This window comes from Suncus etruscus, chromosome 15, assembly GCF_024139225.1.
Source record: "Suncus etruscus isolate mSunEtr1 chromosome 15, mSunEtr1.pri.cur, whole genome shotgun sequence".
NCBI lineage: Eukaryota > Metazoa > Chordata > Mammalia > Eulipotyphla > Soricidae > Suncus > Suncus etruscus.
This window is the reverse complement of record NC_064862.1, coordinates 46,380,785-46,408,326: the sequence shown is the minus strand read 5'-3', so window position 1 is coordinate 46,408,326 and position 27,542 is coordinate 46,380,785. Positions and strand designations below refer to the sequence as shown.

The following is a 27,542-nucleotide window of genomic DNA, read 5'->3' as shown; positions in this document are numbered from 1 at the left end:
CGGAAATGACATCTGCGCTAGGTGCAAAGTATTCGCGATTATTCGCTTACCTAGTATTCGCAATAAAAATCGCATTAGTAAGAAAAAAAATCGCAAAAATCGCATTAAACATTTGCATAACCCGGATGGAACTGTTCGGAGTATGTGAATGTTTAATGCGATTTTTTCTTACTAATGCGATTTTTATTGCGATTATTCGGTAAGCGAATAATCGCGAATACTGCGATATTTGAAGGCCGGCCGCAGGCCACAAAATGTACGGAGGGCCGAAAATGGCCTGTGGGCCTCGAGTTTGAGACCCCTGCCCTAGAGCCAGTCCTCCAGTTCCAATGCCTTGGTTCCTCCCATCTGTCTAGGAGGAGCCTACTCGGAACTCTCGCCCTCCCCCTTGTGGCAGCCTGGAGAGCTGAGAGGCGTTTTTGAGGGAGGCAATGACACAGGACATTGGAGAGAGGCCCTGTGCTGAGGGTCCTGGTCTCTCATTTCCCATTTGCTACCCTGATCAAAGGAGACATATTAGTTTATAATAACACTACATGGCAGAATCTTGTCTGCATCAAGACAGGAAAAAACTGGGCCGGAGAGATAGCATGGAGTAGGGCTTTTGCCTTGTATGCAGAAGGATGGTGCTTCGAATCCCTGCATCCCATATGATCCCTCGAGCCTTACAGGATGATTTCTGAGTGCAGAGCCAGGAGTAACCCCTGAACGCTGCCGGGTGTGACACAAAAACCAAACCAAAACAAAACAAAAAAACCCACAAAAAAACCCAAAAACCAAAAAACAAACAAAACCCCCCCAAAACAAACCAAATCAAACCAAACCAAAACAAAAAAGACAGAAAAAACTGTTTCTATTGCTAAATCTTCCTTCATTAACTAGTTTTCATCCTTATATGAGTTGTATCATCCTACTTTATTGCCTGCTTTGTGATTTTATTTATTTATTTAACTTTTTGTGCTATACCCAGTGATGCTAAGGGGTCACCCCTGGCGGTGCTCATGAGACCCTATGGGATGCTGAGAATTGAATCTGGAATGGCCGAACGTAAGGCCAATGTCCTTCTCACTGTGAAATACTGTCCCTCATTATTGCTTTGACTAGCATCTCACCAATAGTGAGTGCTGCTGAGCATGTATTCATGGTCCTTTTGACCATCCCTAGGTCTTTCTTGGGAATGCGTCTGCTCACCCCATTTGTTGGTCTTTGGGTTGTTGTGTCTGAGCTTTGTGAGTGCTTTCTGGCTCCTGGACATCAGTCTTTTGTCTGATGGATTTGTGTGCAGGGTGACTTTATTGTAGTTTGAGCTTCTTTTTTTTTTTTTTTTTTGGTTTTTGGGCCACACCAAGTAACGCTCAGGGGTTACTCCTGGCTATGTGCTCAGAAGTTGCTCCTGGCTTGGGGGACCATATGGGACACCGGGGGATCGAACCGCGGTCCGTCCAAGGCTAGCGCAGGCAAGGCAGGCACCTTACCTTTAGCGCCACCGCCCGGCCCCATAGTTTGAGCTTCTTTCACTATGCAGGAGCTCTTTTTTTGGCCTACAATCCATGGCACTCAGGGGTTACTTCTGGATCTGCAGCCAGGAATTACATTCCTGGCAGGCTCAGGGATACCAGGGATTAAACCTGGGTCGGCTATGTGAAAGGCAAATGCCTCCCCTGCTGTTCTGTCACTCCAGACCCTCTAATACCCGTTTTAACATGGATGCACATGGAGGGAATTAGTCTGAAACACACGGGGACAGAGGTGAATGGGGGTGTCTGGGGAAGGGAAAGGAAGAAAGGGGAGTTGGTGTGTTGTAATATTGGGGCCGGAGAGATAGCATGGAGATAAGGTGTTTGCCTTGCATGCAGAAGGTCGGTGGTTCGAATCCCGGCATCCCATATGGTTCCCGAGGCGGTTTCTGAGCATAGAGCCAGGAGTAAACCCTGAGCGCTGCTGGGTGTGTCCCCCCCCAAAAAAAAAGGATAAAAAAATTGAGTCCTAGTGTTTCGGTGAGGCCTTTCTCAGCACAGCATCTGAACACCTGTAGTCCCTATGTGGGCAAGGTCTGAAGGCACAGGATAATCGCATAGAAATTCACAAGCAGTCAGATGAAGTTTCAGGAGTCAACTAGCCCTAACCACCATGTGCATTTCTCCACTTGGATTCTATGCTAAGCCTTTTTTGTTTTGTTTTCGGGTTGCCTGGCTGCGATCAGAGGTTACTCCTGGCTCTATGCTCAGAAATTGTTCTGGCAGGCTCCGGGGACCATATGGGATGCCGGGATTCGAACCACTGTCCTTCTGCATGCAAGGCAAACACCTTACCTCCATGCTATCTCTCCAGCCCCTATGCTAAGCTTTTTTAAGTTTAGGGTGTTACTTAGGTGCTCAGGGGTTACTCCTGGTTCTGCGCTCTCAAAAATCACTCCTGGTAGGCACAGGGGACCATATGGGATGGTGGGATTTGAATCACCATCTATCCTGGGTCAGGGTGTACAAGGCAAACGCCCTACCATTGTGCTATCTCTTTGTCCCCTATGCTAAGTTTTTTTTTTTGTTTTGTTTTTTGTTTTTCCGGCCACACCCGTTTGATGCTCAGGGGTTACTCCAGGCTAAGCGCTCAGAAATTGCCCCTGGCTTGGGGGAACCATATGGGACACTAGCGCTTGCAAGGCAGACACCTTACCTCTAGCTCCACCTCACTGGCCCGTATGCTAAGTTTTTTTTGTTTTGTTTTTTTTTTTTTTTTGGTTTTTGGGCCACACCCGGTGACGCTCAGGGGTTACTCCTGGCTATGCGCTCAGAAGTCGCTCCTGGCTTGGGGGACCATATGGGACGCCGGGGGATCGAACCGCGGTCCGTCCGAGGCTAGAGCAGGCAAGGCAGGCACCTTACCTCCAGCGCCACCGCCCGGCCCCGTATGCTAAGTTTTTTAAAGCAGCTTCTTGTCTGCTCTTCCACTGGCTCTACCCCTCTCTGTCTCCCTTCCCCCAGCCAAACTCTATTATTCAAGACACCCCCGTTTATCCCAAGTGTGTGCAGTTCTGACCATCTAGGTGGGATAAACAGGAAGTTGGGGGAAGGGATGCCCACATTGGGGATAGAGTATCAGTGTGGGATAAGTGATGGCAATACTACAACATTTGAACTAGTGTACTGAATGCTCTGGAGTTATCTCATTTATAGAGTGTAGGGTTACTGCCCTTATGATGGAGCTGGATGGAGCTGGATGGATGGAGAGACCTTTCTCTGCCATCCCAGGCCACGTGGCTCTGCAACCCCCTTCAGCCGGCGAGTCTGGAGGTTCATGAGAGCGGCGGGTAGAAATCTCACTCACAAGCAGGCTTCAAGAAGTATCAGCTTGGGGCCGGGTGGTGGCGCTAAAGGTAAGGTGCCTGCCTTGCCTGCGCTAGCCTTGGACGGACCGCGGTTCGATCCCCCGGTGTCCCATATGGTCCCCCAAGCCAGGAGCAACTTCTGAGCACATAGCCCAGGAGTAACCCCTGAGCGTTACTTGGTGTGGCCCAAAAACCAAAAAAAAAAAAAAAAAAAAGAAGTATCAGCTTTATTCATACCCTATCCACCACATGTGTGATCAATCTTAACCATTTTGCATGCTGTCCTTAGCTTGCCCTGCGACTTAGTTTTTCCAGCCATGTCTCCTCTGACCTCTCCATGCTGGCAAAGACCCTAATCCCTTGGGTCAGAGGTCTTATCTAACCTTCCCAAGACCCTTCCCAGGAATGGGCTGGGTCTTGCAGGTAAAGTTACAAGTATATCCGCTCCCCAAGACCCCTCCCAGGAATGGGCGGGTCTTGTAGGTAGTTACACGTAAATCTGGGGTGAAGTCACAATAGAGAGCACATTTGATGACATGTATATTTGAGGACAATGATAGTCATCTCCCACAGATTGTGTGTTCTGGTATTCTTGGGAAACAGCTGAGTGTCAGAGACTTTTCTTGGGCTGTGGGGAGTCTCACCTCTCTCACCTTGGAGACCTTTGGCTGCATCACTAAACCCAGTTGTTCCCAGCAGGGGAGGGTGACTAACGGTAATTTTCTGTGTGTGTCAGCAGGGGGAGCCATAAACACGTGCACAGGTCCCTCCAGGCTTCTGGGCAATCCAGAACTGGCCAACTTGCCCCAGTGCTAAGCATGAAGACAGAGCAAAGGCTGATCTGCCATGCTGGGCAGTTCTTTGAGCATGGGGACTGGCTAGGGAAACAGGGCAGGGCCAGGTGCTGCCAAGGGACTCCTCCCTTCCTGCAAGCAGTGATGAGAGAGCAAGGATGAGGATTTTCTGTTCAGCTACTGAGGGGGCTGGTGCTGGGCTTACAACAGCTCCTCTCTGGGGTCTCAGGAGAAGAACTGGATGTCGGGACCCAGAGGACTGTGGGACCTTGGAGCCTCTGCTGGGCTGAAGAGCCCAGTGAGTGCATCTGTGTCACTACCTCTGGTGTAGGTGAGGTATCACTGCTAGAGATTGGAATCCCAGGGTCACATTTGCTCTACACTTAGCCTGTGCTCTGAGTCCTGAGTTGTGGGGAGTGACCAGACTTAGAGAGATGAGATCTTCGCATCTTCACTTCCACTTCCATCATCTATACCGCTGTCATCCCACCTTCCTCTACCACTGCCTCCTCCTTATTCACCTCCATTATCTTTTATCACCTCCATCAACTTGTCTATCATCTCCTTATCACCTCCCTCTTCTTCACCTCCATCAACTTCTCTATCATGTCTACCATCTTCATCCCCACCTCCATAGCCTCCACTTTCATCCACCTCCACCATCTCTCTATCCTTTCCCCTGGATCATCTCCACCACGGTCTCCCCATGCTCACAGGCTCCCTGCTTTGGCCTTCCACTTCCACCCTCGAGCAAGGGAGGGAGGTGGCTTTGTCTAGTTTTACTGGACAGAGTGGGGTTTCCTGGGCTATGCATAAAGCCGGTCCAGAGCTGAGCCTGTGAGTCTGAAACCAGAGTAGAGCTGCAGGCCTGGATTGGGCCCGAGTCTAAGGCATTGATGGTGGAGTAGACATTAGTATGTGGACAAACTGAGTTGGTTGGTGAGTCTGGATCAGGATCGTTCTTTGGGATAATTCGACTCTGATTGGGAAGAACACTTTAGTACAGAAGGCTGGGTCAGTGCCCAGCCCCTGGGTCCCCCCTCACCACTAGACTTCAGTAGGCCACGGGGCCCGAGTACTATCCTGCCCTCAGAATTGAGCAGCTTTGCCATGCAGGAACCCCCTGCTGCTATCTGAACTGTTGGTATCTGGCTGAGAGCATCACTCACATAGCTTCATCTCTGGTCTAGCCCCCACATCTCAGCTCCCAGACCATCTGTATAGAGCATGGTGAACTGTGAGTGCTGGAGGGCAGAGGAGGCCATTCTGGGGACTCAGGACTGTGTCCATTAGGGCCAGAGGGAAGTTAGAGGTGGTAGAGCTCTGCTAGGTTCCCTCCTTCCCTACAGGGACTGGGACTGAGATTGGTACACCTGGAAATTCAGTTCATTCTCTGGGAAGTTTGTTTGTTTGGTTCTGGTGGCTTTTGAATTTGTTGGGGGAATGGTTTGGGCCACACCTGGAGATATGCAGGACTTACTACAGGCTCTGAGCTCAGTAATTACTCCTGGCAGAGCTCAGAGGATCATATGCTGTGGTGGGGATTTATAGCAAGCCCATGGCTTCGACGACGCCTGTTTGGCTCTCTGGGTCCTCAGAGAAAACGGGGGTGTCCAGAGGGCTCGAGCTCACTGTGTGGTGATGAGTCCCTTTATCTTTTGGTCCAAAGGGTTGAAGGGCCGCTTTCTAAGACTAAGGGTGAAGTGCGCTTTGCCACACAGGCCGAGGGCCCCGCGAGGTAGAGAGGTACCTATCTGGGGCTACCTTGCCAGGTACATCCAGTACATCAAAGGACACTGGGACTCCCGGGCCACTGGGCGTCAGAGGAACCGAGCGCACCCGGGACAGGAGCCCAGTATCTGCGGGGACACATCCTGGAGGGGGTCGTTCAGGACCGGTCTCTGCAGTCGACTCCACGTCCTGAGGCTCCACTCTGGGGAACTGTGGCTGCGGGAGGGCAAGCAGGGAAGGCCTGCCAGTGACCGCGCAGGAAGCGGCATCTGGGGGCTGCGCGCATCCTGCGGGCGCTCATCCTGCGGCTTGGTCCCCCGGGTGGAAGGAGTCATGGGGAGGCGCCGTGGGCTCCGGGGCTCCGGAAAGGCGTGTTCTAGGGGTGGTCTTTCCGCGGAGCCACCTCAGTCTCGGGCACTTCCCTGGACTCTGGGCGCTCAGTCGTGTGCCCTCGGAACCGCCGCGCGACAGCCGCTAGCCATGGGGACGCGAGCGCCCGGGCGCGCGCTGCTGCTATTGCTACTCTGCGGTAAGTTATGGTCCCGGGGACTAGTGGTCCCAGCCTTGCCACTGGCTGTGCCTCCTGCGAGTTGGAACTCCCGTAGTGTCCTCGCCGGCTCCCACTCTCTCCCTGCTGGATCCCGCGGGACATACCTGGTGGGGAAGAAGGCGCCGAGTCTCCCAAACTTTGGGGAGTGGGTACGGATCGTCCCTGCGCATTCCAGCTCGGTCTTGGCGCGCAGGTGACGCTCTATCATGGGTGCCGAGGGTGTCACACAGATGGCATAGGTGTCCCAAAAAAGATGCACCAGTCCTGCTTCTTCCCTGGATGCCCTGGGTTTTATGACGGCCCCCAAGCAGGGCGCCCTGCGGTGCTAAGCCGGGTTAGGATCTACTGGGGATGGTCCTTTCTGGATGCTTTGGCCTTCAGCTTATGCTCATTCGTGTGTGTATGCACGTGTTCTATGTGTACATGTTTTACCCATGTTCATGTGTGTCCGTATGTACATGTATGTGTCCCACAGGCATCTGATGGGAGTAGGGGACAAGGCAGCTCTCTGAGCCTCTATCCTCAAACCCATGGGATAAAGGGATCCTCGGATCCCATGGAAGGAAACTGCTCAACAGTGAGAATGGATGCATTTAAGCTTTTCTGAAAAACAAAAACAAAAAGCAAAAACAAAAAAAAAACTCACTCCTGGGTTGTTGGATAAGGGGAAAGGGTACGAATATTTGCGGGAGAAATTGAGCGAGGGAGGCTCTCAGAGGGTGCTGACCATTCTGGAAGAGGTAGCAGGTGAGTGTGGGTTCTGGGGCTTTGGGCTTGTCACAGCAACCCTGTCATTGAGCCCCTGGGTGTCTGACTTCCCCGACACAGATGAGACAGATGCTCAATAGGGCCTGTTTGCTGGGATTGGGAACTGGCCATGGAGTTGAGCAGGGATGGGCAGTGCCGTGAAATCCAGGGCACCTCCCCAACAGGTCTGGCTTCCAGCACTCATTGAGCATTGGTGCAACCGAGGTATATCAGTGGAGCAGATGGATCCTTGGACAGGTCTCCCTGGGGGCAGCAGAGACAGGCCCACGAGGTCTCCAGAAGAGCCGAGCACAACTCAGGGCTTGTGCTCCAATGTAGGTGGTGTCTAGTCTTGTCTGCGCCCAGTATCTTCCTTTGCAGGTCAGGCCAGTCCCTCAGGGGAGTGATGTGGTGGTGCAGGGGATGTAAATGCTGCTCAAAGCACAGGCCAGTTTGATTTGGGGTAGCCTGACTTGGCGCTTCATCAGTCTTGGAGGCAACTACAGATGAAGGCAGACCCTGGAGCTGCTGACATTGGGCCCCACCTCTAACCCAGTGCTCTGGCCTGGAAACCTTTCTGGGCCCTGGCTTGGGAGGAGGGAAAAGGTATCTTCCTTTGCAGCTGTCTCAATTCCAAAGTGTTCCATGACCCTATGCCTCAGTTTCTCTATTCACATGTGAGAGCTGTTGTGAGAGTAGGTTGGATCCAGCTCAGTCCAGACTCAGAACTGTGCTGGGTGTGGACTTGTGGAGGGAAGGGCCTCACCTTTGGGAAGGGCCAAAGGAAAGTCCTCCTGAGTCTGACATACATTCCATGTCTTCGGTACTGGGGGAGACTGCAGCTCTGTGTGGACTCAGGACCACCACAGCGTTTTTCGGGCCTGAGGAACAGGTCCCACTGCTGAGTCACAGCTCGACAGAAACTGCATGTCCTTAAGTGGGCTCAGCTGCAAGTACCCAATGGGGAGGATGCTGTGATCAGCTGAGTGTACCTTGCTTTTGAGGACAGGGAGCAGAGGCAGGGCAATTGTCTAGACAGCATCATACATAGACAGATCCTCGCAGAAGTCTGGTTCCTACAGTCAGCTGCTCATTCTGGGCTGTCATGGCTGCTCATTTTCACCAAGTGAGGATGAGGCTTCCTCCATGTCACTCCTATGACTGGCCCTGGAAAGGCTTGTTCTCAGAAATATCCTCCACCTCCAAAGTGCCAGGGCTCCTGGACAGAAGAGATACAGGCCTGAGCTATCCTTTTTTCCAGATGAGACGAGCTGCAAAGGTTCCCTTTGTGGCTGTAATTCCTGAGTGCTTTGCTGCTGGTAGGTGAGCACTATCTAGGGTTGGTTGGGTGTCATTCTTGCGCAGTGGCCATGCTAATTTTCTCTGTATTGTTTCAATTTAGTGCTGCCAAAGCAAGCACATCTGGGGTTGGTTGGGAAGCTCATTTCTTACCCAGTTGTTACAATGCTGGGTGGGGTTGTCAGTTTTTCCTGTACTCTCCTTAGTGCGGAGTATATGGGTAATTGTGCCAGAGTGAGGGCATCTTTGCTGGTCTGCCTGGTGGGTGCCCCACAGTGTCTGCCTTGTTTTTTCTTAGCACTTCACACACAGCTCATCTGACCTAGGGAGCTGGACCTGCAGATCCTGGAGGAGGGGAGAAAACAGAGAGGGGGTTACAGAGAGATGAAAGGAGGAGCAGGATGAAATACTGTCTTAGAGATCTTTCAAAAACTTTCCAGCTTTAGGTTGGAATGATATACAGCAGGAAGGGTATTTGCCTTGCATGCGCTGACCCGGGTTTGATCTCTGGCATTCCATATGGTTCCCTGAACCTGCCAGGATTCATTCTTCTTCCTTCCTTCCTTCCTTCCTTCCTTCCTTCCTTCCTTCCTTCCTTCCTTCCTTCCTTCCTTCCTTCCTTCCTTCCTTCCTTCCTTCCTTCCTTCCTTCCTTCCTCCCTCCCTCCCTCCCTCCCTTCCTTCCTTCCTTCTCCCTCCCTTCCTTCCTTCCTTCCTTCCTCCCTTCCCTCCCTTCCCTCCCTCCTTCCTCCCTTCCCTCTTTCCCTCCTTCCCTCCCTTCCCTTTCCCTTTCCCCTTTCCTTTCTTTCTTTTCTTCTTCTTTCTTTTTCTTTCTTTCTTTCTTTCTTTCTTTCTTCTTTCTTTCTCTTTCTTTCTTTCTTTCTTTCTTTCTTTCTTTCTTTCTTTCTTTCTTTCTTTCTTTCTTTCTTTCTTTCTTTCTTTCTTTCTTTCTTTCTTTCTTTCTTTCTTTCTTTCTTTCCTTCTCTCTCTCTCCCTCCCTCCCTCCTTCACTCCCTCCCTCTCTCCTTCCCTCCCTCCCTCCCTCCTCCCTCCCTCCCTCCCTCCCTCCCTCCCTCCCTCCCTTCCTTCCTTCCTTCCTTCCTTCCTTCCTTCCTTCCTTCCTTCCTTCCTTCCTTCCTTCCTTCCTTCCTTCCTTCCTTCCTTCCACCATATCCAGCTATGCTTAGGTTACTCCTGGCTATGTGCTCAGAAATCACTCCTGGCAATTTGGGGGGACCATATAGGATGTCGAGGATAGAACCCATATGCAAGACAAATGCCCTACTGCTGTGCTATCACTCCAGCCAGGAGTGATTTCTGATCACTGGGTATGGCTCAAAACAAAAACAAACAGAAACAACTTTCCAGTTGTAGTTTAGGGAACATGGTCTGAATAATGCTAACTTTGACAGCTCTGTTACTGCACCTACATCAGGGTGAGACCCTCTACCATGGCCAGGCCCCTTAGTGGCCGCCTATAAAATCACCCCATGTGCTGTATCTCCAAACCCCGGCAAACAATTCTAAATCAAGGTCTTGCATGAAATAATCCAAACCAGGCTGAAAGTAAAACATGTATAGTCTGGCAATCTTCTCATATCTCAAACAAGCTACCTGCCAGAACTGTTTTTATTGAGTATAGAGACCACCCCCAGGTGGAGCAGTAAGGACACAGTAAGGGTAGATAGCTTAGGCTATTCTGAGCCTGTTCCACCCCAGTTTATATATAAAACAACCTTCATTTTGGGTGAAACCAAGTTGTAAACAAACAGATACAACGAAATCAGGGATGATCTTTGTTTTAGGTAAAATAAAGTGTAACCGGGGCCTGCAAGGTAGTGCTAGAGGTAAGGTGTCTGCCTTGCAAGCGCTAGTGTCCCATATGGTCCCCCCTAGCCAGGGGCAATTTCTGAGCGCTTAGCCAGGAGTAACCCCTGAGCATCAAACGGGTATGGCCCGAAAAACAAACAAACAAACAAACAAAAAATAAAGTGTAACCTAACAACCACCTCTTCCCCACACATGCTTCTTCTACCTGATGAGTTTAGTTTTGTGTCGAGGTCAAGGTTTGTCTTCATTGGAGATGGGCTAGTTTTGTTTCTTTGTATCCACAGCTGAGCAAGTCCCTCTGGGACCTGTCCTCCTTTGATTTATCAGAGACAACGACACCCATTTCCCTCCATATTGCAGCAAGTGGTAAGATCTCATCCTTTCTGAGAGCTGTGAAGTATTATTCCACTGTACCCTGCAGGTGGCTGCGTCCTCACAGGGGGCTGTGATGAGCCCCGCATGCTGGACTTGCTGACTCGCTGCGGGGATGCTTTTGCTGCCAGAATGCACAAAGTGGAAGTGAAGAAGTGGTGTGACCTGGCTGAGTTCATCGTGTGAGTCCCCCTCACCTGTATTCCAGGGTCCTGCTGTGTCCCCACACCCAGGGTCTCTTCCAGGTCCCTGCACTTTACGCCTGCATCCCATGTCCCAGTCTGGCCCCATTACTGCCCTGGGCACCATCATTTCTCTGCCAGTCCCCACCCCCTCCTTCCTGATGTGCTGGAGTAGGAAACAGGGTTGGGGTTTGTTGGTATTTGCAGGCAGAGTCCATGGTCAGGAGGGAGGTGCTAGTTCCTCAGAAGCCCCTTCCCATCTTGAGAAGCTCCAGAACACAGTCACTGGCTCCTAGTAGTCACTTTTCTCTCTGTGGCCCATCCATGAGGAGACTCAGTCCTTCCTCACCCTGGCCTAATATGATGCTTTCCTGGAGCTACAGTGCCAGGATATACGGAGACAGGGGAAGGGAATTAAGCTCTGTGATGGGTGTGTGTAGGGAAGGGAGCCCAGTTGTGACATATGCCTGCAGCAGTGGAGACAGCAGAAGCTGTATGTCCCCTGCTGGATGGGCATTGCCCCTGTGTTCCTCGCAGGTACTACGACCGCTTCACCAACTGCAGCGAGGTCGAGGCTAACCTGGTGGGCTGCCATTGGCCCAACCCGTTGGCCCAGAGTTTTCTCAGCAGCATGCACCAACGTTTCTTCTCCAATTGCTCCTTGGACAGGACCCAGTGGGAGGACCCCCCCGGACGAAGTGCTGGTCCCCCTTATTGCCCTGCCTGTCCTGCTGACCGTGGCCATGGCTGGCCTAGTGATGTGGCGCAGTAAACACTCTGACCCACAGTCCTGAGTCCTGCCTGGAGTTCTGAGAAACAGCCCAGCCCTGGGGCAGCTCTGGGTGCTGCCTGCCCCCTTCTCTACATCCTGGGCAGTACACTACGATACCCTCTCCACTCTTCACACTTTCAGTGATTGTGGCCCAGATCCATGCAGAGAGGGAGCTGGTATGTCAGGGGACTGTGAGGCCCTTAGGCCTTTCCCTGATCTGGTACCTGCTCTTCACCTCTCCAGGGACTGCAGCTGAGGGCAGGAGTATGATTGTGGAGTTGGGGGTCCCTGCTGTGCTCCAGCCCTGGAGTCTCCTGGGCAGAGACAGTGAGACCTCAGCAGAAGTTAGAGACCCAGAGGTTCTGGTGGGGGGGGGGGCCCACATGCTGACTGGCCTGCGATGGCCTATCTGTGCCCTAACCGGGGCTGGGCTGGGCTGGGGCTCCCCTTGTGTTCTGTAGTGGGTCAGAACATTTTTATCGGGCGTTCCTGATCTGGGCCAGTTGCTCCACTGTCTGTGTTTGCTGAGTAAAGATTTCCTCACACCTGCCACTTTCTGTCTTGTCTGTTCTTCAATTTTTTAGGGGGTGGGTGGGTTTGGGTCTCAGGATTTAGTACTAGATCTGTACTCAGGAATAACTCCTGGTGGTGCTCAGGGACAAGATGATATGCCGGGGATCAAACCTAGTCGGCTGTGTGCAAGGCAGGTGCTATGCTATTGGCCCAGCTCCCAGGGTTTGTGAATTCATTTACCTTTTTTGCTTCTGGCTTTATATCTAAGGCAGACAGGTTACTGGAATACTACATTTAGTTTGTATCAATGGCCTCTCCCCCGTGATTAGTGGAGGTACCATGAAATCATTGATTTCATTTACAGGAAAATCGTTGTCCAAAGAGGTCAAGGTGAACTCTTTTTGTTTGTTTGTTTGTTTGTTTGTTTTTTGGGTCACACCCAGCAGCACTCAGGGTTTACTCCTGGCTCTATGCTCAGAAATTGCTCCTGGCAGCCTCAGGGGGACCGTATGGGATGCTGGGATTCGAACCACTGACCTTCTACATGCAAGGCAAATGCCTTACCTCCATGTTATCTCTCCAGCCCAAGGTGAACTTTTTTTTTTTTTTTTGGTTTTTAGGCCACACCCGGCGGTGCTCAGGGATTACTCCTGGCTGTCTGCTCAGAAATAGCTCCTGGCAGGCACGGGAGACCATATGGGACACTGGGATTCGAACCAACCACCTTTGGTCCTGGATCGGCTGCTTGCAAGGCAAACACCGCTGTGCTATCTCTCCGGGCCCCCAAGGTGAACTCTTTTAAAAATTATTACTACTTGGGGCCAGAGAGATAGCATGGAGGTAAGGCATTTGCCTTTCATGTAGAAGGTCATTAGTTCGAGTCCCGGCATCCCGTATGATCCCCTGAGCCTGCCAGGAGTTATTTCTGAGTGTGGAGCCAGGAGTAACCCCTGAGCGCTGCCGGGTGTGACCCAAAAACCAAAAAAAAAAATTATTACTACTATTGGAGGCTAGAGTTAGCACAGCAGGGAAGACATTTACCTTGCATGTGGCTGACCCAGGTTTGATCCCTGGCATCCCATAGGGTCGCCTGAGACTTCTAGGAGTGATTCCTGAGTGCAGAGCCAGGAATAACCTTGAGAGCCACCGGGTGTGGTACAAAAACAATAACAACAACAACAACATTTAAAATGTAGATACCATGATTTCTGGTCCTGTCAATTGGATTTTCAGGCATACAATGCTCCATTTCCAAACCCTCCACCAATGCCTGTGCCTCTGTAGCAGACTCACTTTTTTTTTTTTTGTTTTTTTTTTTTTTTTTTGGGTCACACCTGGCAGCACTCAGGGGTTACTCCTGGCCATATGCTCAGTAATCACCCCTGGCAGGCACAGGGGACCATATGGGACGTCGGGATTCGAACCACCAACTTTCTGCATGAAAGGCAAACGCCTTACCTCCATGCTATGTCTCCGGCCCCTGTAGCAGACTCACTTAAAATAAAATTTAATGGGGGCTGAAGCAATAGCACAGTGGGGAGGGTATCTACCTTACATGCTGACAACCTGAGTTTGATCCCTGGGACTCCATAGGGTCCTCCGAGCCTGCTAGGAGTGATTCCTGAGTGCAGAGCCAGGAGTAATGCCTGAGAGCTGCCAAAAAATCAAATCAAGCCAAAACAATACCAAAACATCTCACAAATGTAGTGCCCAAGACTGGACCAAAGCTCCAAGTCCCAGCTACCTGCCACGTTCTTCCCCCCAGCCCCACCAACCTCTCTCCAATAGCTCAGGCCAAGGGCCTTTCATCTCCTGATGCCATCCAGGCACTTGTAGACTACTCTCCAGCTGTAGATGAATGGAGCGTACACTCAAGGTTGACTCATGGCTCTGTGCTCAGGCATTGTTCCTGGTGGGTTTAGGGGACTCAGTGAGGTGCTGGGGATTGAATGAACACAGGTCAGCCACATGTAAGGCAAGTGATATGTCCACTTGTACTATCCAGCCTCATCTTGAAGCTTTTCTTTTTGGGACATATTGAGTGATGCTCAGGGGTTATTTCTGGCTCTGAGCTCAGGGATCACTCCTGGTGGTGCTTGGGGGACCATATATGATGCCAGGGATTGAACCAGGGCCAGTTGTGTGCAAGGCAAGTAACCTACTCACTACTTTTTTTTTTTTGGAAGGGTTGTGTGTGTTTGGGCCACACTGACAGATCAGGGGTTACTTCTGGTTTTGTACTTGAAAATCGCTCTTGGCAGGCTCAGGAGACCACATGGGATGAGATGGTGGGGATCAAACCCGGGGTAGATCCCAGTTTGGCCCTGTGCAAGGCAAATGCTCTATCACTGAACTGTCTTTGACTTACAATGACCCTGCATTTATTTGGAGTGAATTTTGGGATTTATGTGGAGTGCATTTTCTGGGGGGGTGGAGAGAGAGAGAGAGAGAGAGAGAGAGAGAGAGAGAGAGAGAGAGAGAGAGAGAGAGAGGAGAGAGGAGAGAGGAGAGAGAGATGAGAGAGAGGAGAGAGAGGGGAGAGAGGGGAGAGAGAGAGGAGAGAGAGAGAGAGAGAGGAGAGAGAAGAGAGAGAGGAGAGAGAGAGAGGAGATGCAGTCCTTGGACCTGAAGGGAATGAGAACAGGACTTGTGGATGAGGCTGGGGCAGGCAGGGAGCTTGTCAAGTCTCTAGCCCTAAATGAAAAGATTCCTGACAAAGTCCATTGGGAGACAGGCATAGATCCTGGGCTTCCAGTACCTAACAATAGCATTTCCTTCCCGAGCGGTCTTCATTCCAAGAACCTTGCACAAACCCACACATGCACTCGACATCTGGTGTTCCCCACAATCCCCCAGCAGATAAAGTTCACACTTAGTCTGATTTAGCCCTGTCTTACTCATGAGGAGACAGGACATCAGCCTGACTGAGGATGGTCTTCATGGCCATATGCTGGATAGTGATAGGGTAAAGATGAACAACCCTGATTTTATCTGTTGATGTTTGGGATTAGTCTTTTTAGTTTTGTTGCTGGAGATGAAACTCAGGACCCCACATATTGCAAGGCTGTATCCTACCACCAAGAATACACCAATGCTGTATCTTACACCAGCTTCCTCTCACATACTACTGTGGAAACTGAGGCACAGATGGATGAAGGCCTGTCCACAGCTTCTGGCTGTCTTCTTCACTGGGTCTTGTTAGTCTTTATGATGCTATTCAAATCTCTTACCACCCCTCACATTAGGGTCCTGGTTGACATGTTAGGTAGGGATTTGAAGTTGTGTGTCAGAGTCAGGAAGTGGTGGTGCTGATGTTTGGGAACCACATTTGTGTGTGCATGATTTCAGTTTCTGCTTTCTGCTCCAGAGGGGTGAATCAACAGAATTTCCAGGGAAAGAGGAAGCGTAGATATTTCCTGGAATGAATTCTGGAATGTAGATGAGTTTGGAAAGGTGTTGAAGCTAATGGAATTCTTCTGCATTTTAAAGTTATTTGCTTTATTTACTTTTCTTGTAATTTTTATTAAGACTCCATGGTTGGGCCCGGAGAGATAGCACAGCGGCATTTGCCTTGCAAGCAGCCGATCCAGGACCAAAGGTGGTTGGTTCAAATCCCGGTGTCCCATGTGGTCCCCCGTGCCTGCCAGGAGCTATTTCTGAGCAGACAGCCAGGAGTAACCCCTGAGCACTGCCGGGTGTGACCCAAAAACCAAAAAAAAAAAAAAAAAAAAAAAAGACTCTGTGGTTGGGGCCAGAGAGATAGCATGAAGATAGGGCATTTGCCTTGCATACAGAAGGATGGTGGTTCAAATCCTGGCATCCCATATGGTCCTCTGAGCCTGCCAGGAGTGATTTCTGAGTGTAGAGTGACCCCTGAGTACTGCCGGGTGTGACCCATAAAAAAACAAAAAAGACTCCATGGTTTACAAAGTTGTTCATAACAGAGTTGGAGCAGGTCTAAAGTATTTCTCCACCAAAGTCCCCAGGTTCCCTCCTACTCTCCAGTCTGTCCCTGTGCAGGCAGATGGCAAATGAATTTCACATTACTTGCTAAAACCAAAATTAAAGGAATAGCAAATGGAATTATCTGAAAATAAATCAAGAAAATTTAATTTGTTTTTTTTTTTTTTTTTTTTTTGGTTTTTGGGCCACACCCGGTAACGCTCAGGGGTTACTCCTGGCTATGCGCTCAGAAGTTGCTCCTGGCTTGGGGGACCATATGGGACACCGGGGGATCGAACCGCGGTCCGTCCAAGGCAGCGCTGGCAAGGCAGGCACCTTACCTTTAGCGCCACCGCCCGGCCCCAGAAAATTTAATTTGTAATGAGTGATTGTTATACAAACTTTTCATCTGGTAAACATTAAAATAAAAAATTGAGATTCTGTGAGTTACAATACTATATATATATATATATATAGTATTGTAACTCACAGAATCTCAATTTTATATATATATATATATATTTATATATATATATATATATATATATATATATATATTTCTTTTTTGAGCCACACCCGTTGGCGCTCAGGGGCTACTTCTGGCTCTGCACCCAGAAATTGCTCCTGGCAGGCTCGGGGGACCAAATGGGATGCCGGGGATGGAACCCAGGTTCATCTCAGGTTGGCCATGTGCAAGGCAAATTTCCTACCGCTGGCTATCTCTTTAGCCCAGAGCACTACTTATTAATAATGGCTTCTCATGCACATAATTCTAACACCACACCCATCACCAATGTATGGCCTCTCAAAAGTCTCAAGACCCCTCCCTTCTAAGCTACCCCCCAACTCAATATAGTCAGTTTTCCCATTATGTTCCTTTGGCCCCTTGTTGCTCCCTTGCTGTGTATCTTTAAGCACCACAAATGAGACAGGTCAGCTCTATCTGTTCCTTCTTTCTGACGGACTTTACTCTCATTGCTATATGATTTTAACCTATGCAAATAAAAAAATTCAAGTAATTAAACACAATATAATATATTCCTCTTCTCATTTATACAACTAAACTTTCAACTCCTGCATCTAAAATATCTTATTTTAAATCTTATTTTGTGTTTTTTGAATCTTTGTGTGATAATTATCACATCTTCCATGTCATACTTTAAATTTTTTTTTATTTTTTACAAAATTCTGTGCTAGGGGCTGGAGAGATGGCATGGAGGTAGGGCATTTGCCTTGCATGCAGAAGGACTGATGGCAGTTTGATTCCCGGCATCCCATATGGTCCCCGAGCCTGCCAGGGATGATTTCTGAGTACAGAGTCAGTAGTAACTTCTGAGCACTGCCCGGTGTGACTCCCCCAAACAAAACAAAACAAAACAAAACAAAAAAACAGGCTGGAGCGATAGCACAGAGGTAGGGCTTTTGCCTTGCATGCAGCAAACCCAGGACAGACTCGATACCTGGCATCCCATTTGGTCCCCTGAGTCTGCCAGGAGTGATTCCTGAGCATAGAGCCAAGAGTAACCCCTGAGTACCGCCTGGTTTGACCCAATAACCAAAAACCAAAACCAAAACCAAAAAATATGAAAAGAAAAGAAAGAGAGTATTGGTTTTATATCAGAAAATATTACATTATATATAGTTCTTAAGTGCCTGCATTAATAAAAATTACAATACAAATCTCTGGATGCAAAAAAATAAAACTGATCAGACAGAAAACCAATATGATGGGTATGTCAGTTCATTACTGGAAAGGTATGCTAGGCATGCTAGGAGTAAGCTTCCCTTTCTGAAGCTAGTAGCAGCCATCCATATGCACTTGTGAGTGATGCCAGACTTGGTACCCATCTGGGTAGTGTCCTGGCCTTTAAAGAAGCACTTTTAATACTTTTTGTAAAACTGGTTTCAAGGCCACGAATTCCTTGGGCTGTTGGCTGCCATGATGTTCTACATCCTTCCTTCACATCAATCTAAATAAATTTGCTTAGAGTCTGGGTGGCCTGGATGTTCATCTTTGCCTGAGACGTGGAACTTTCCCAAACAGGTGTCGGTGTCAGTATGGACTCCAGGGGAAGGTCAGTCTTGGCTGAGGACTCTCCTCCCCAGGATACAGCGGGAGGAACAGCAGAGCACTCTGGGCAGGGTACTGGGTCCAGAGCAGGACTTGTGGGGCTGACACAACCTGGATACATGTAACCCCATGGGGCCTGGAGCTTCTTCTTCACAGCTCCCCTTCTCATGGCCAGACACCTGTCTCCTTGTTTGTTTTCTGTTTTCTCAATCTCTTTTTTTTTTAAAAAAAAAAAAAGGAAAAAAACTTTGGGCCTGGAGAGATAGCACAGCGGTGTTTGCCTTGCAAGCAGCTGATCCAGGACCAAAGGTGGTTGGCTCGAATCCCGGTGTCCCATATGGTCCCCCGTGCCTGCCAGGAGCTATTTCTGAGCAGACAGCCAGGAGTAACCCCTGAGCACTGCCGGGTGTGACCCAAAAACCAAAAAAAAAAAACAAAAACAAATAAAAAACCCAACAACAAAACTTTATTGATTGCTTGATTGGTTTTTGGGCCACACCTGGCAGCGCTCAGGAGTTACTCCTGGCTCTATGCTCAGAAATCACTCTGGCAGATTTGGGGACCATATGGGATGCCGGGATTCGAACCACTGTCCTTCTGCATACAAGGCAAATGTCCTACCTCCATGCTATCTCTCTGGCCCCCACAAACGATTTTTTTTTTTTTTTGGTTTTTGGGCCACACCCTGTGACGCTCAGGGGTTACTCCTGGCTATGCGCTCAGAAGTTGCTCCTGGCTTCTTGGGGGACCATATGGGATGCCGGGAGATCGAACCGCGGTCCGTCCTAGGCTAGCGCAGGCAAGGCAGGCACCTTACCTCCAGCGCCACCGCCCGGCCCCCACAAACGATTTTTTAAAGTGTATTTTCTGAGCTGTTTCCTGAGTGGTTTCTGCTGGGCCTGTACCCATCCTACCATATTAATTTCAGTATGAAACAATTCAGTTCAACTACGATAAAGACCTGAATCTAGGTCAGCCCTTCCATCTTGTTTTTCTCCAATTGTGATTGTAAAAACCATATCTGCATGTTTCAACAGCACATTGGTATGATTGTCATTCATATAAATTCCAAGACAAAAGAAGAAAACAAACATATTAATAGTCTTTTTCAAAATAGTAACATGCTTGTTTACCATTTCTGGCTCTTTTTCATTTCCTTCTAGATTCAGGTTACTCTCTGCCCTGATTTCCTGACACTAGCCGGTGGCGGGAGGCCCTGGGTCTATCCTGAGTACAGCTTGGTCCCCCCGACCCTCAGCATTGCTGAGACCAACTTCCTGAGCACCAAGTTACTAGTAGGGATCCTAATACTGCTGACATCTCACCACATGCTCAGGATCACACTGCCCCCTGCCCCTCTACCCACTGAGGATCTAGAAGCTTCTCTGACCTCATGTTGGTTTCTCCCAGGACTTGTAGGAGGGATTGTAGCTTCCAGGAAATCCTTTGTTTCCTGGGAAAGGTCCCTGTGTTCTCAAACTGTCTTCCTGGTCTGCCCATTGGAAAGTCCCAGAGTGCAGATAAGGGTGTCCACGCCCCAAACCACTCTGGATCACTCACGCCACACTTTGAGCTACTCTGGTGTACTCAGTCCACTCAATTTAGTAAATGCGAAGAGAAGTAAGAAAATTTAAATGGAAAAATAGGAATAGACCTATAAAAGTACAAAGTGTTTTATCTGAAGAAAGTGAATATTGTTTTTTTGTTTTTGTTTTTGTTTTTTGTTTTTGGGTCACACCTGGCAGCACTCAGGGGTTATTACTGGCTCTATGCTCAGAAATCACTCCTGGCAGGCTCGGGGGACCATATGGGATGCTGGTATTTGAACCACCGACCTTCTGCATGCAAGGCAAATGCCTTGCCTCCGTGCTATCTCTCCGGACCCATGAATATTGGTTTTATATCAGCAACTTTATATTATATATATTATATTAAGTATCTGCATTTATAAGGAAAAACAGCCCACTCCCAGCCCATTCTCTGTGCCCTGTGCCCACCTCCCAGCTTGTCCAGGAGGACTGTGATGGGGTCCCCCCAAACAGATTCCTTCTAGTCAGGCTGGATGATCATCAGGGAAGCCTGGAGAGGAGCTGAGCTGGCATTTGGGTCTTGGCACCTGCTCACAGTGGATACCCTCCTCCATGTGTCCAGCCCAGGCTTTCCCAGGCCTCCATGGCAGGAGGTCACAGAGGAATGGGGCCATGCTGGGGTCCTGGAAAGGTAAGGGCAGGGCTGAAACCCTTTCTGGATGCAGCCAAGCGTGGGTCCTCCGGCACCACCCTGTATAATCTTTGAGTCCTTTTTTCTCTCTCAGGGTGATTATCTCCACCTGCAAGACATGTTGAGCTCCCACCTCATTTCCAATTCAGGAATCTGGAGCGGAATGCCTCTTCTGGGTCTCTCCTTCCTTTGGGGACTGCCCTTCTCCTTCAGCTCCTGGAACAAAACCAGCCGGAAACCGTGTCCTGAGTATTGCTCTGGGGAGGGGCAGAGGAGGGGCATCCACGAATCAGATGCATCCACTCAGCCTCCTTCCAGCTCTTCCTCCTTCCTCCAGCACCAACCTTCTGCTCCCAACATACTGTCTCCTAGGCATCTGGGAGCTTGGAGATAATTGTCTATGCTTTTGGGGGGGTCTTCCTAGTCCTCAAAGCCTCACTGTACCCCCTACATTTTGTTTATGCTGTCTGCAGTGCTGTCAGAAGAGCATCTGTCTCAGAATGCCCTTCTTCCTGCCCTGCACGGAAGATGTTTCCAGCAACCACCTAGTGCAGGTAAAGAGCTACTGGCACAGGAGAGTGGTGGCCATCTGCCCCCCCACCACTACCTTGTTGGCCAAATGCCCAGAGATCAGGACTCAGAATAGTTCCATTGAGGCAACGCAGGTTTTGCTAGCTCCACAGAAATAGCTGGTGGCTACGTCGAAGGTGTGTTCCATTGGCATGACAGAAGACGTAGGCTCTACCTCCCAAATGTTTGGGGTGCCTGGTGTTCTGGCTGAGGGGAGGTCAGACTCTTTGCAGAGACAAAATTCATCATTATTATTATTATTATTATTATTGTTTGTTTTTTTGGGGGGTCACACCCTGCAGTGCTCAGGGGTTACTCCTGGCTCTACGCTCAGAAATCGCCAGCATGGGGGACCATATGGGATGCTGGGATTTGAACCACCGTTCTTCTGCATGGAAGGCAAACGCCTTACCTCCATTATTATTATTATTATTATTATTATTATTATTATTTTTAATGCTACTCAGTTCCCCAGGTGCATTTTCTTTTTCTTTTTTTTTTTTTTTGGTTTTTGGGCCACATCCGGCATTGCTCAGGGGTTACTTCTGGCTGTCTGCTCAGAAATAGCTCCTGGCAGGCACGGGGGACCATATGGGACACCGGGATCGGTTGCTTGCAAGGCAAACGCTGCTGTGCTATCTCTCCGGGCCCCCCAGGTGCATTTTCTGTTTTTGTTGAGAGGAATTTCAGAAGACAAATAGTGAAGCAAAGAAAGGGGTGAGGAAAATGAGCTACCAGGGAGAGAGAAAATTGCAAGTTTCATGCAGAGGCGAGAGCCTCACGGGGCTTCAGGTAGGTAGGTGAGGACTCCTGGCAGTGAGCTTAGGGAAGGCATAAAACCAAGACTCATCCAAAAAGGGCCTCTGGTTGCTAGCTCCGAGCTCTAGGTGGAGGATTTAGCCATAACTCCAAAACTGGATCCCCTTGAAGCTGATTTCCAGGAACAGAGAGACTAGATAGGAGGGGGAGAAGCCAGGTTTAAAAGAGAAGGCTGAGTGCCCTCTGGGTGCAGATGCTCCAGCAGGAACAAAAGGCCCTAAAAAGCTGAACAGAAACCAACCAAATTCAAGGTCTGCTTTCCTTGACAACATCCTAGTAACACACTCTTCTTTGCCTTCAAAAGCCCCAGGCTGGGGAAGCTTGGAAACAGTGGACAAAAAACTGGCTTTGTGAAAGATCTTTGCTCCTAAAATCATCTTCTAGAAATGTTTGGGCTGGATATTCCATTTAAAGCTGGGGACTGGATGCAGAAACTCTTCTTTCTCGGCAACTAATTCCTCGAAGTCTTTAAAACAAGGTAGTGGGGCCAGAGCGATAGCACAGTTGTAGAAAGTTTGCCTTGCACGCGGCTGACCCAAGATGAACCCGGGTTCGATCACTGGCATCCCATATGGTCCCTTGAGCCTGCCAGGCGTGATTTCTGAGCTCAGAGCCAGGAGCAACCCCTAAGCGCCGCCAGACATGGCCCCCCAAAATAAAAAGGTAGTTTTTGTTTTTTTATGAATTTGGGGAATAAGTTGTCAAGATCCTCACACACACACACACACACACACACACACACACACACACACACACACACCCTTCTTTTTTTTTTTTTTACACACACCCTTCTTTCTTCATATCTGTCCATTTATAGCTTTTAGTGACTTTAGGTCATAATTTATGCCTTTAGATATTGGAGACATGCAAGATTGGTGAAGCACTAGTTTAATCTCATGCACTAACAGTCTAATACATCTTTAGTTCCAGTTTTCCTCTGAAGACACAGGTCACTGAGACTGTCCTTAAGGACATGTAGATAATATTGCTGTAGGTGACTTATGTGAAGCAGGGAGAAGAGGGGCGTGACCCTCACCTTCTTTAACCAGTTCACACTAAGTGCCTAGAAGGGGGGTTAAGTTTGAACTGGGGGGGTCCGAAGAGATAGCAAGGAGGTAAGGTCTTTGCCTTGCATGCAGAAGGTCAGTGATTCGAATCCCGGCATCCCATATGGTCCCTTGAGCTTGCCAGGAGCGATTTCTGAGCCTGGAGCTAGGAGTAACCCCTAAGCACTGCCGGGTGTGACCCAAAAACCAAAAAAAAAAAAAAAGTTTGAACTGGGGGTTAAGTTTAGTCTAAATCAACTTGAAGCACCTTCGTGGTACTGTTGTAGACAGACAAATATGGGGGATTCTGGTAATATGTTTTTTTGGGGAAAACAGTACCTGAAACTTGAACCAGCCTGAAGACAAGGAGAATTTGGATATGAAGGGCCCATCTCAGGAGCCAGGAAAACCACTGAGATGCAGAATTCCAGACCCAGTGTTGGAGGCACTGAAATGAGTGATGTCTAGATCCCTAGGAGAGAGGCCTTAGCATGCCACATCATGGCACAACCAATGTAACCCACCCTTCACCATTGTCCCCAGTTTCCCATTTCAAACCCTAAACCTACCCACTTGCTGGCACAAAATTATTTATTTTGCTTTTTACAACTAAATGAAATTGTTGGAAAAGAACTCCAGTAAAATAAAATTTGTGAAAATTTTACAATTGCAATGGGTCATTAAGTCATTAATTGTCTGAAGGTTTATTAAATTGTTTGCTCCTAGTGGAACATTCTATGTTGTTTTTGTTTAGTGAACTAAATTGATTTCTATGTTGCTTTCCCACATAATTTGCTGTGCTCCCACTGGAGTGTCATTATTGAAGAATTTGAGATGTTTCCTGGCTGCATATGCAGCTACTGTAAGGCCACCCTAAATTAAGACTCAGCATAAGTCCCTTTATATTAAGATATCAGTCATTTGCTTCTTTCTGCGGGAGGCAGCCCAGAGACAACAAAGATCACATAATCTCTCCAGGACCCACACCCGGTAAGATGTCTCCACCCAACCAATGTGGGGCCAATTCCTGCTGTGTGATTGGGCACACAGAGCCATTATAAAGGACTGCTGCCCTGCTCTCTGCCTTCTTTCTGCGGGAGGCAGCCCAGAGATACCAAGGAACATAATCTCTCCAGGACCCACACCCACTTCACTCCGTGGCCGCACTCGTTTTTTTAACCCTTGAGCCCCACTTTCTGCACATTGTAAAAAGCACGCTACAAGCTTAACAATGGGGAAATTTTGCAGTACAACCCCATCTTTAGAGAATCAAGATGGCTGCTCTGATAATCTGAAAAGTACCAAACAGTTAGGTATCCTCTCAAATCAGATGTTTAGGGGCCGGAGAGATAGCATGGAGGTAAGGCATTTGCCTTTCATGCAGAAGTTCGGTTTCAAATCCCGGCATTCCATATGGTCCCCTGAGCCTTCTGGGAGTGATTTCTGAGCATAGAGCCAGGAGTAACCCCTGAGCGCTGCCAGGTGTGACCCAAAAACCAAAAAAAAAAAAAAAAAAAAAAAGATGTTTAGAGAAGAATTATGGAAGATGTTCAGGGAGCTAAAAAAAAAAAAGCTTTGATAGGGGTCAGAGAGATAACACAGTAGCGTTTGCCTTGCAAGTAGCCAATCCAGGACCTAAGGTAGTTGGTTCTAATCCCGTGATTCCATATGGTCTTCTGTACCTGCTAAGAGCTATTTCTGAGCAGATAGCTAGGAGTAACCCCTGAGTGCTGCCGGGTGTGCCCCCCCCCAAAAAAAAAGCATTGATAGACTTGAATGGAGCACAAATAAGCATCAAGAGGATTTGACGACTGAAATTAGAAAATTTCACACTGAAATAACAGGTCTGATAAACTCGGCTTATGAATCGAAAATCTCAATGGAAAGCCTCTCCACTGGAGTAACAGTAGCTGCAAATGGGGTTAGTGAGCCAGAGGATGAGAAGCAGAACAACTCCATACAACAGAAGAAATTGAAAGTGAACTTGGGGGCCGGCGAGGTGGCGCTAGAGGTAAGGTGTCTGCCTTGCAAGCGCTAGCCAAGGAAGGACCGCTGTTCCATCCCCCAGCGTCCCATATGGTCCCCCCAAGCCAGGGGCAATTTCTGAGCGCTTAACCAGGCGTAACCCCTGAGCATCAAACGGGTGTGGCCCGAAAAAAAAAAAAAGAAGAGAAGAAAGAAGACAAGAGGGAGGCTAAGGATGTGGTTCAATTTGTAGAGTAGATGACCTATATATATCTCAATGATTAGATTTGATCCCAAATAATCTCATGTCCACGGTCCATTGTTCTCACAAATTGTATGAATTCAATATATCTGTGTGTATAAAAATATGTGATATACTTATGCATACTAACTTCTAATAAAACCACTGTAAAAAATACAGGCAGGGTGGGAAGGTGGGAGGGGGCAGTGGTGGCGGGAATGCTGCCCTGGTGAAGGGGGATGTTCTATTTATGACTGAAACCCAAGTACAATCATGCTCGTAATTATGGGGCTTAAATACAGATTAAAAAAGATACCAGTCATTTTCTTTTTCTTCCTTCCTTTTTTTTTTTGTTTTTGGGTTACACCTGGTGATGCTCAGGTTTATTCCTGGCTCTGCACTCAGATATCACTCCTGGCAGGCTGGAGGGACTGATGCCAGGATTGAACCCAGATCCGTTCTGGGTCGGCTGCATGCAAGGCAAGCACCCTACCATTGTGCTATCGCTCTGGCCCAGTATCAGTCATTTTCTATATACTGGCTGACCTTTCAGTCGCCCTAAACCATGTCTTGATACCCTCCCCTCTCCAGAATAAACAGTGTAAAGCAGAGTGAGCTGACCTAGCAGTTACCTCCCAAAGTTCAAAGTCTTGAACTTTCCAATATTGTCCTGAACAAAGTGCCAATCCATCAAAAAGCAGGAGGAAACTGGTGGTCTGGAAGTTCCCAAGAATATGTGAAAACTATACTCCGGGTGAGTCTAATCAATCATTGTAAAGGGTATAAGGAAATTGTGAGCTGTGGAGTTAGAGCATAAAAGGAAGTCCATACTCAAGGCTGGGGTCACTCTCTTCCTAAAGGGAACTGCCCTGATCAGTCAGCTTGAGTGCCTATTAGATTTGTGCATAATAAAATCTTTTATTTTTTGTTTGCTTTTGGTCCACACTTGATGGTGCTCAGGAGTTACTCCAGGCTCTCTGCTCAGAAATTACTCCTGGGATGCTGGGATTCGAACTACCATTGGTCCTGGGTCGGCAGCCTGCAAGGCAAATGCCCTACCCCTGTACTATCTCTCCGGTCCCATAATATCTTTTAATAAAAAGTTCTTTGCTTGGTGTGGTCTTTGGGATACTGGACCCTAACATTTGGGGGCTCTTCCAGGATCCCACAGACTAAGGCACACTACAGTTAGCACGTTGAGAGTCACCTGCTCCACTGGAGTTAGGTTCTGTCTGGGGTCCCACTGGAAGGCCAAGAGTGGAGAGAAAATGGACGCCATACTGCTTTCCAAGGCTGGGTGAAGGAGGGAAGCCTCCTCCATTCATGAATTCCCCTTAGGGAAAAATCTGTATCTGGAATATACTTTTCTTTTTTTGGGGGGGTGTCACACCTGGTGGCACTCAGGGTTTACTCCTTGCTCTGCACTAAGAAATAGCTCCTGGGCCCGGAGAGATAGCACAATGGCGTTTGCCTTGCAATCAGCCAATCCAGGACCTAAGGTGGTTGGTTCGAATCCCGGTGTCCCATGTGGTCCCCCGTGCCTGCCAGGAGCTATTTCTGAGCAGACAGCCAGGAGTAACCCCTGAGCGCCGCCAGGTGTGGCCCCAAAACAAAACAAAACAAAACAAAACAAAAAAAAAGAAATCGCTCCTGGCAGGCATGGGGGACCTTATGGGATGCCAGGATTTGAACCACTGTTCATCCTGAATTGTTTGTGTGCAAGGCAAATGCCCTACTGCTGTGCTACCTCTCTGGTCTTGTATCTGGAACATTCTTTTTTTTTTTTTTTCCCTTGGTTTTTGGGCCACACCGGCGGTGCTCAGGGGTTACTCCTGGCTGTCTGCTTAGAAATAGCTCCTGGCAGGCACGAGGGACCATATGGGACACCAGGATTCGAACCAACCACCTTTGGTCCTGGATCGGCTGCTTGCAAGGCAAACGCCGCTGTACTATCTCTCCGGGCCCGTATCTGGAACATTCTTAGATTTTTTTTCTTTTTTTCTTTTTTGAGTTTTATTGTTCCAGCCAGTGTCTCTCCACAAGGGCAATGGTTGGTTTGTGCTCTCAGTGTTGGATACTATCTATTTGCCTCACTCTGCTTCCTTATAATCATAACAAGACAGACCAATGTGAAAAGAGGCCCTTACATCTCTTTTTCTGGTACTTCTGCAACTTGCTGACTAAACAAGAGCTAAGTACTCAAATGACCAGGTTCACCTTGGGAAATTGACTACATTTTGTCAACTTGAATGACCAACGTTCTGGATGGGTTGGCCTCTGGAAGGAACATGTACCCTTGCACAGCTGCTACTGCTTTTCCTACTACTAGAGGCTCTGAAAAAGAGAAGACACATTGAACCTGCAATGGTGTTCTTGTGGCACCAAATCATTGATGAGTATAATTTGGTTTGAGCTCAACAGAATTTGTTTTGTGTGGTGTTGTGTTGTATTGTGTGTCTAGGGTTTAGTCTTATGTCTGTCTTTGTTGTGTGGTTTACTTTGCAGGTCTGGTACCAGAAGTGCTTCTTATTTGCTCCCTAGAAATAGCCCAAGA

General features: G+C 48.6%; 2 protein-coding genes and 1 pseudogene across 2 annotated transcripts in view; 2 read left to right on the top strand and 1 right to left on the bottom strand.

Annotated features, from left to right (window-relative positions):
* LOC126031397 (peptidyl-prolyl cis-trans isomerase A) overlaps positions 1 to 19,603 on the top strand; it is a 135,203-nt gene extending 115,600 nt beyond the window's left edge. Inside the window, exon 6 of the transcript XR_007503291.1 lies at positions 19,590 to 19,603. The gene's annotated coding sequence lies outside the window, so the exon portion shown is untranslated. The remainder of the gene's footprint in view (positions 1 to 19,589) is intronic.
* Positions 6,295 to 11,644, top strand: RAMP3 (receptor activity modifying protein 3). Its single transcript, XM_049789682.1, is given in 4 exon segments — positions 6,295 to 6,379; positions 10,697 to 10,829; positions 11,367 to 11,514; positions 11,516 to 11,644. Coding segments are annotated over 4 exon segments (438 nt in total). The 5' UTR covers positions 6,295 to 6,330; the 3' UTR covers positions 11,624 to 11,644.
* On the bottom strand, positions 8,467 to 8,567 carry LOC126031843 (uncharacterized; annotated as a pseudogene).
* Positions 19,604 to 27,542: the final 7,939 nt, after the last annotated feature.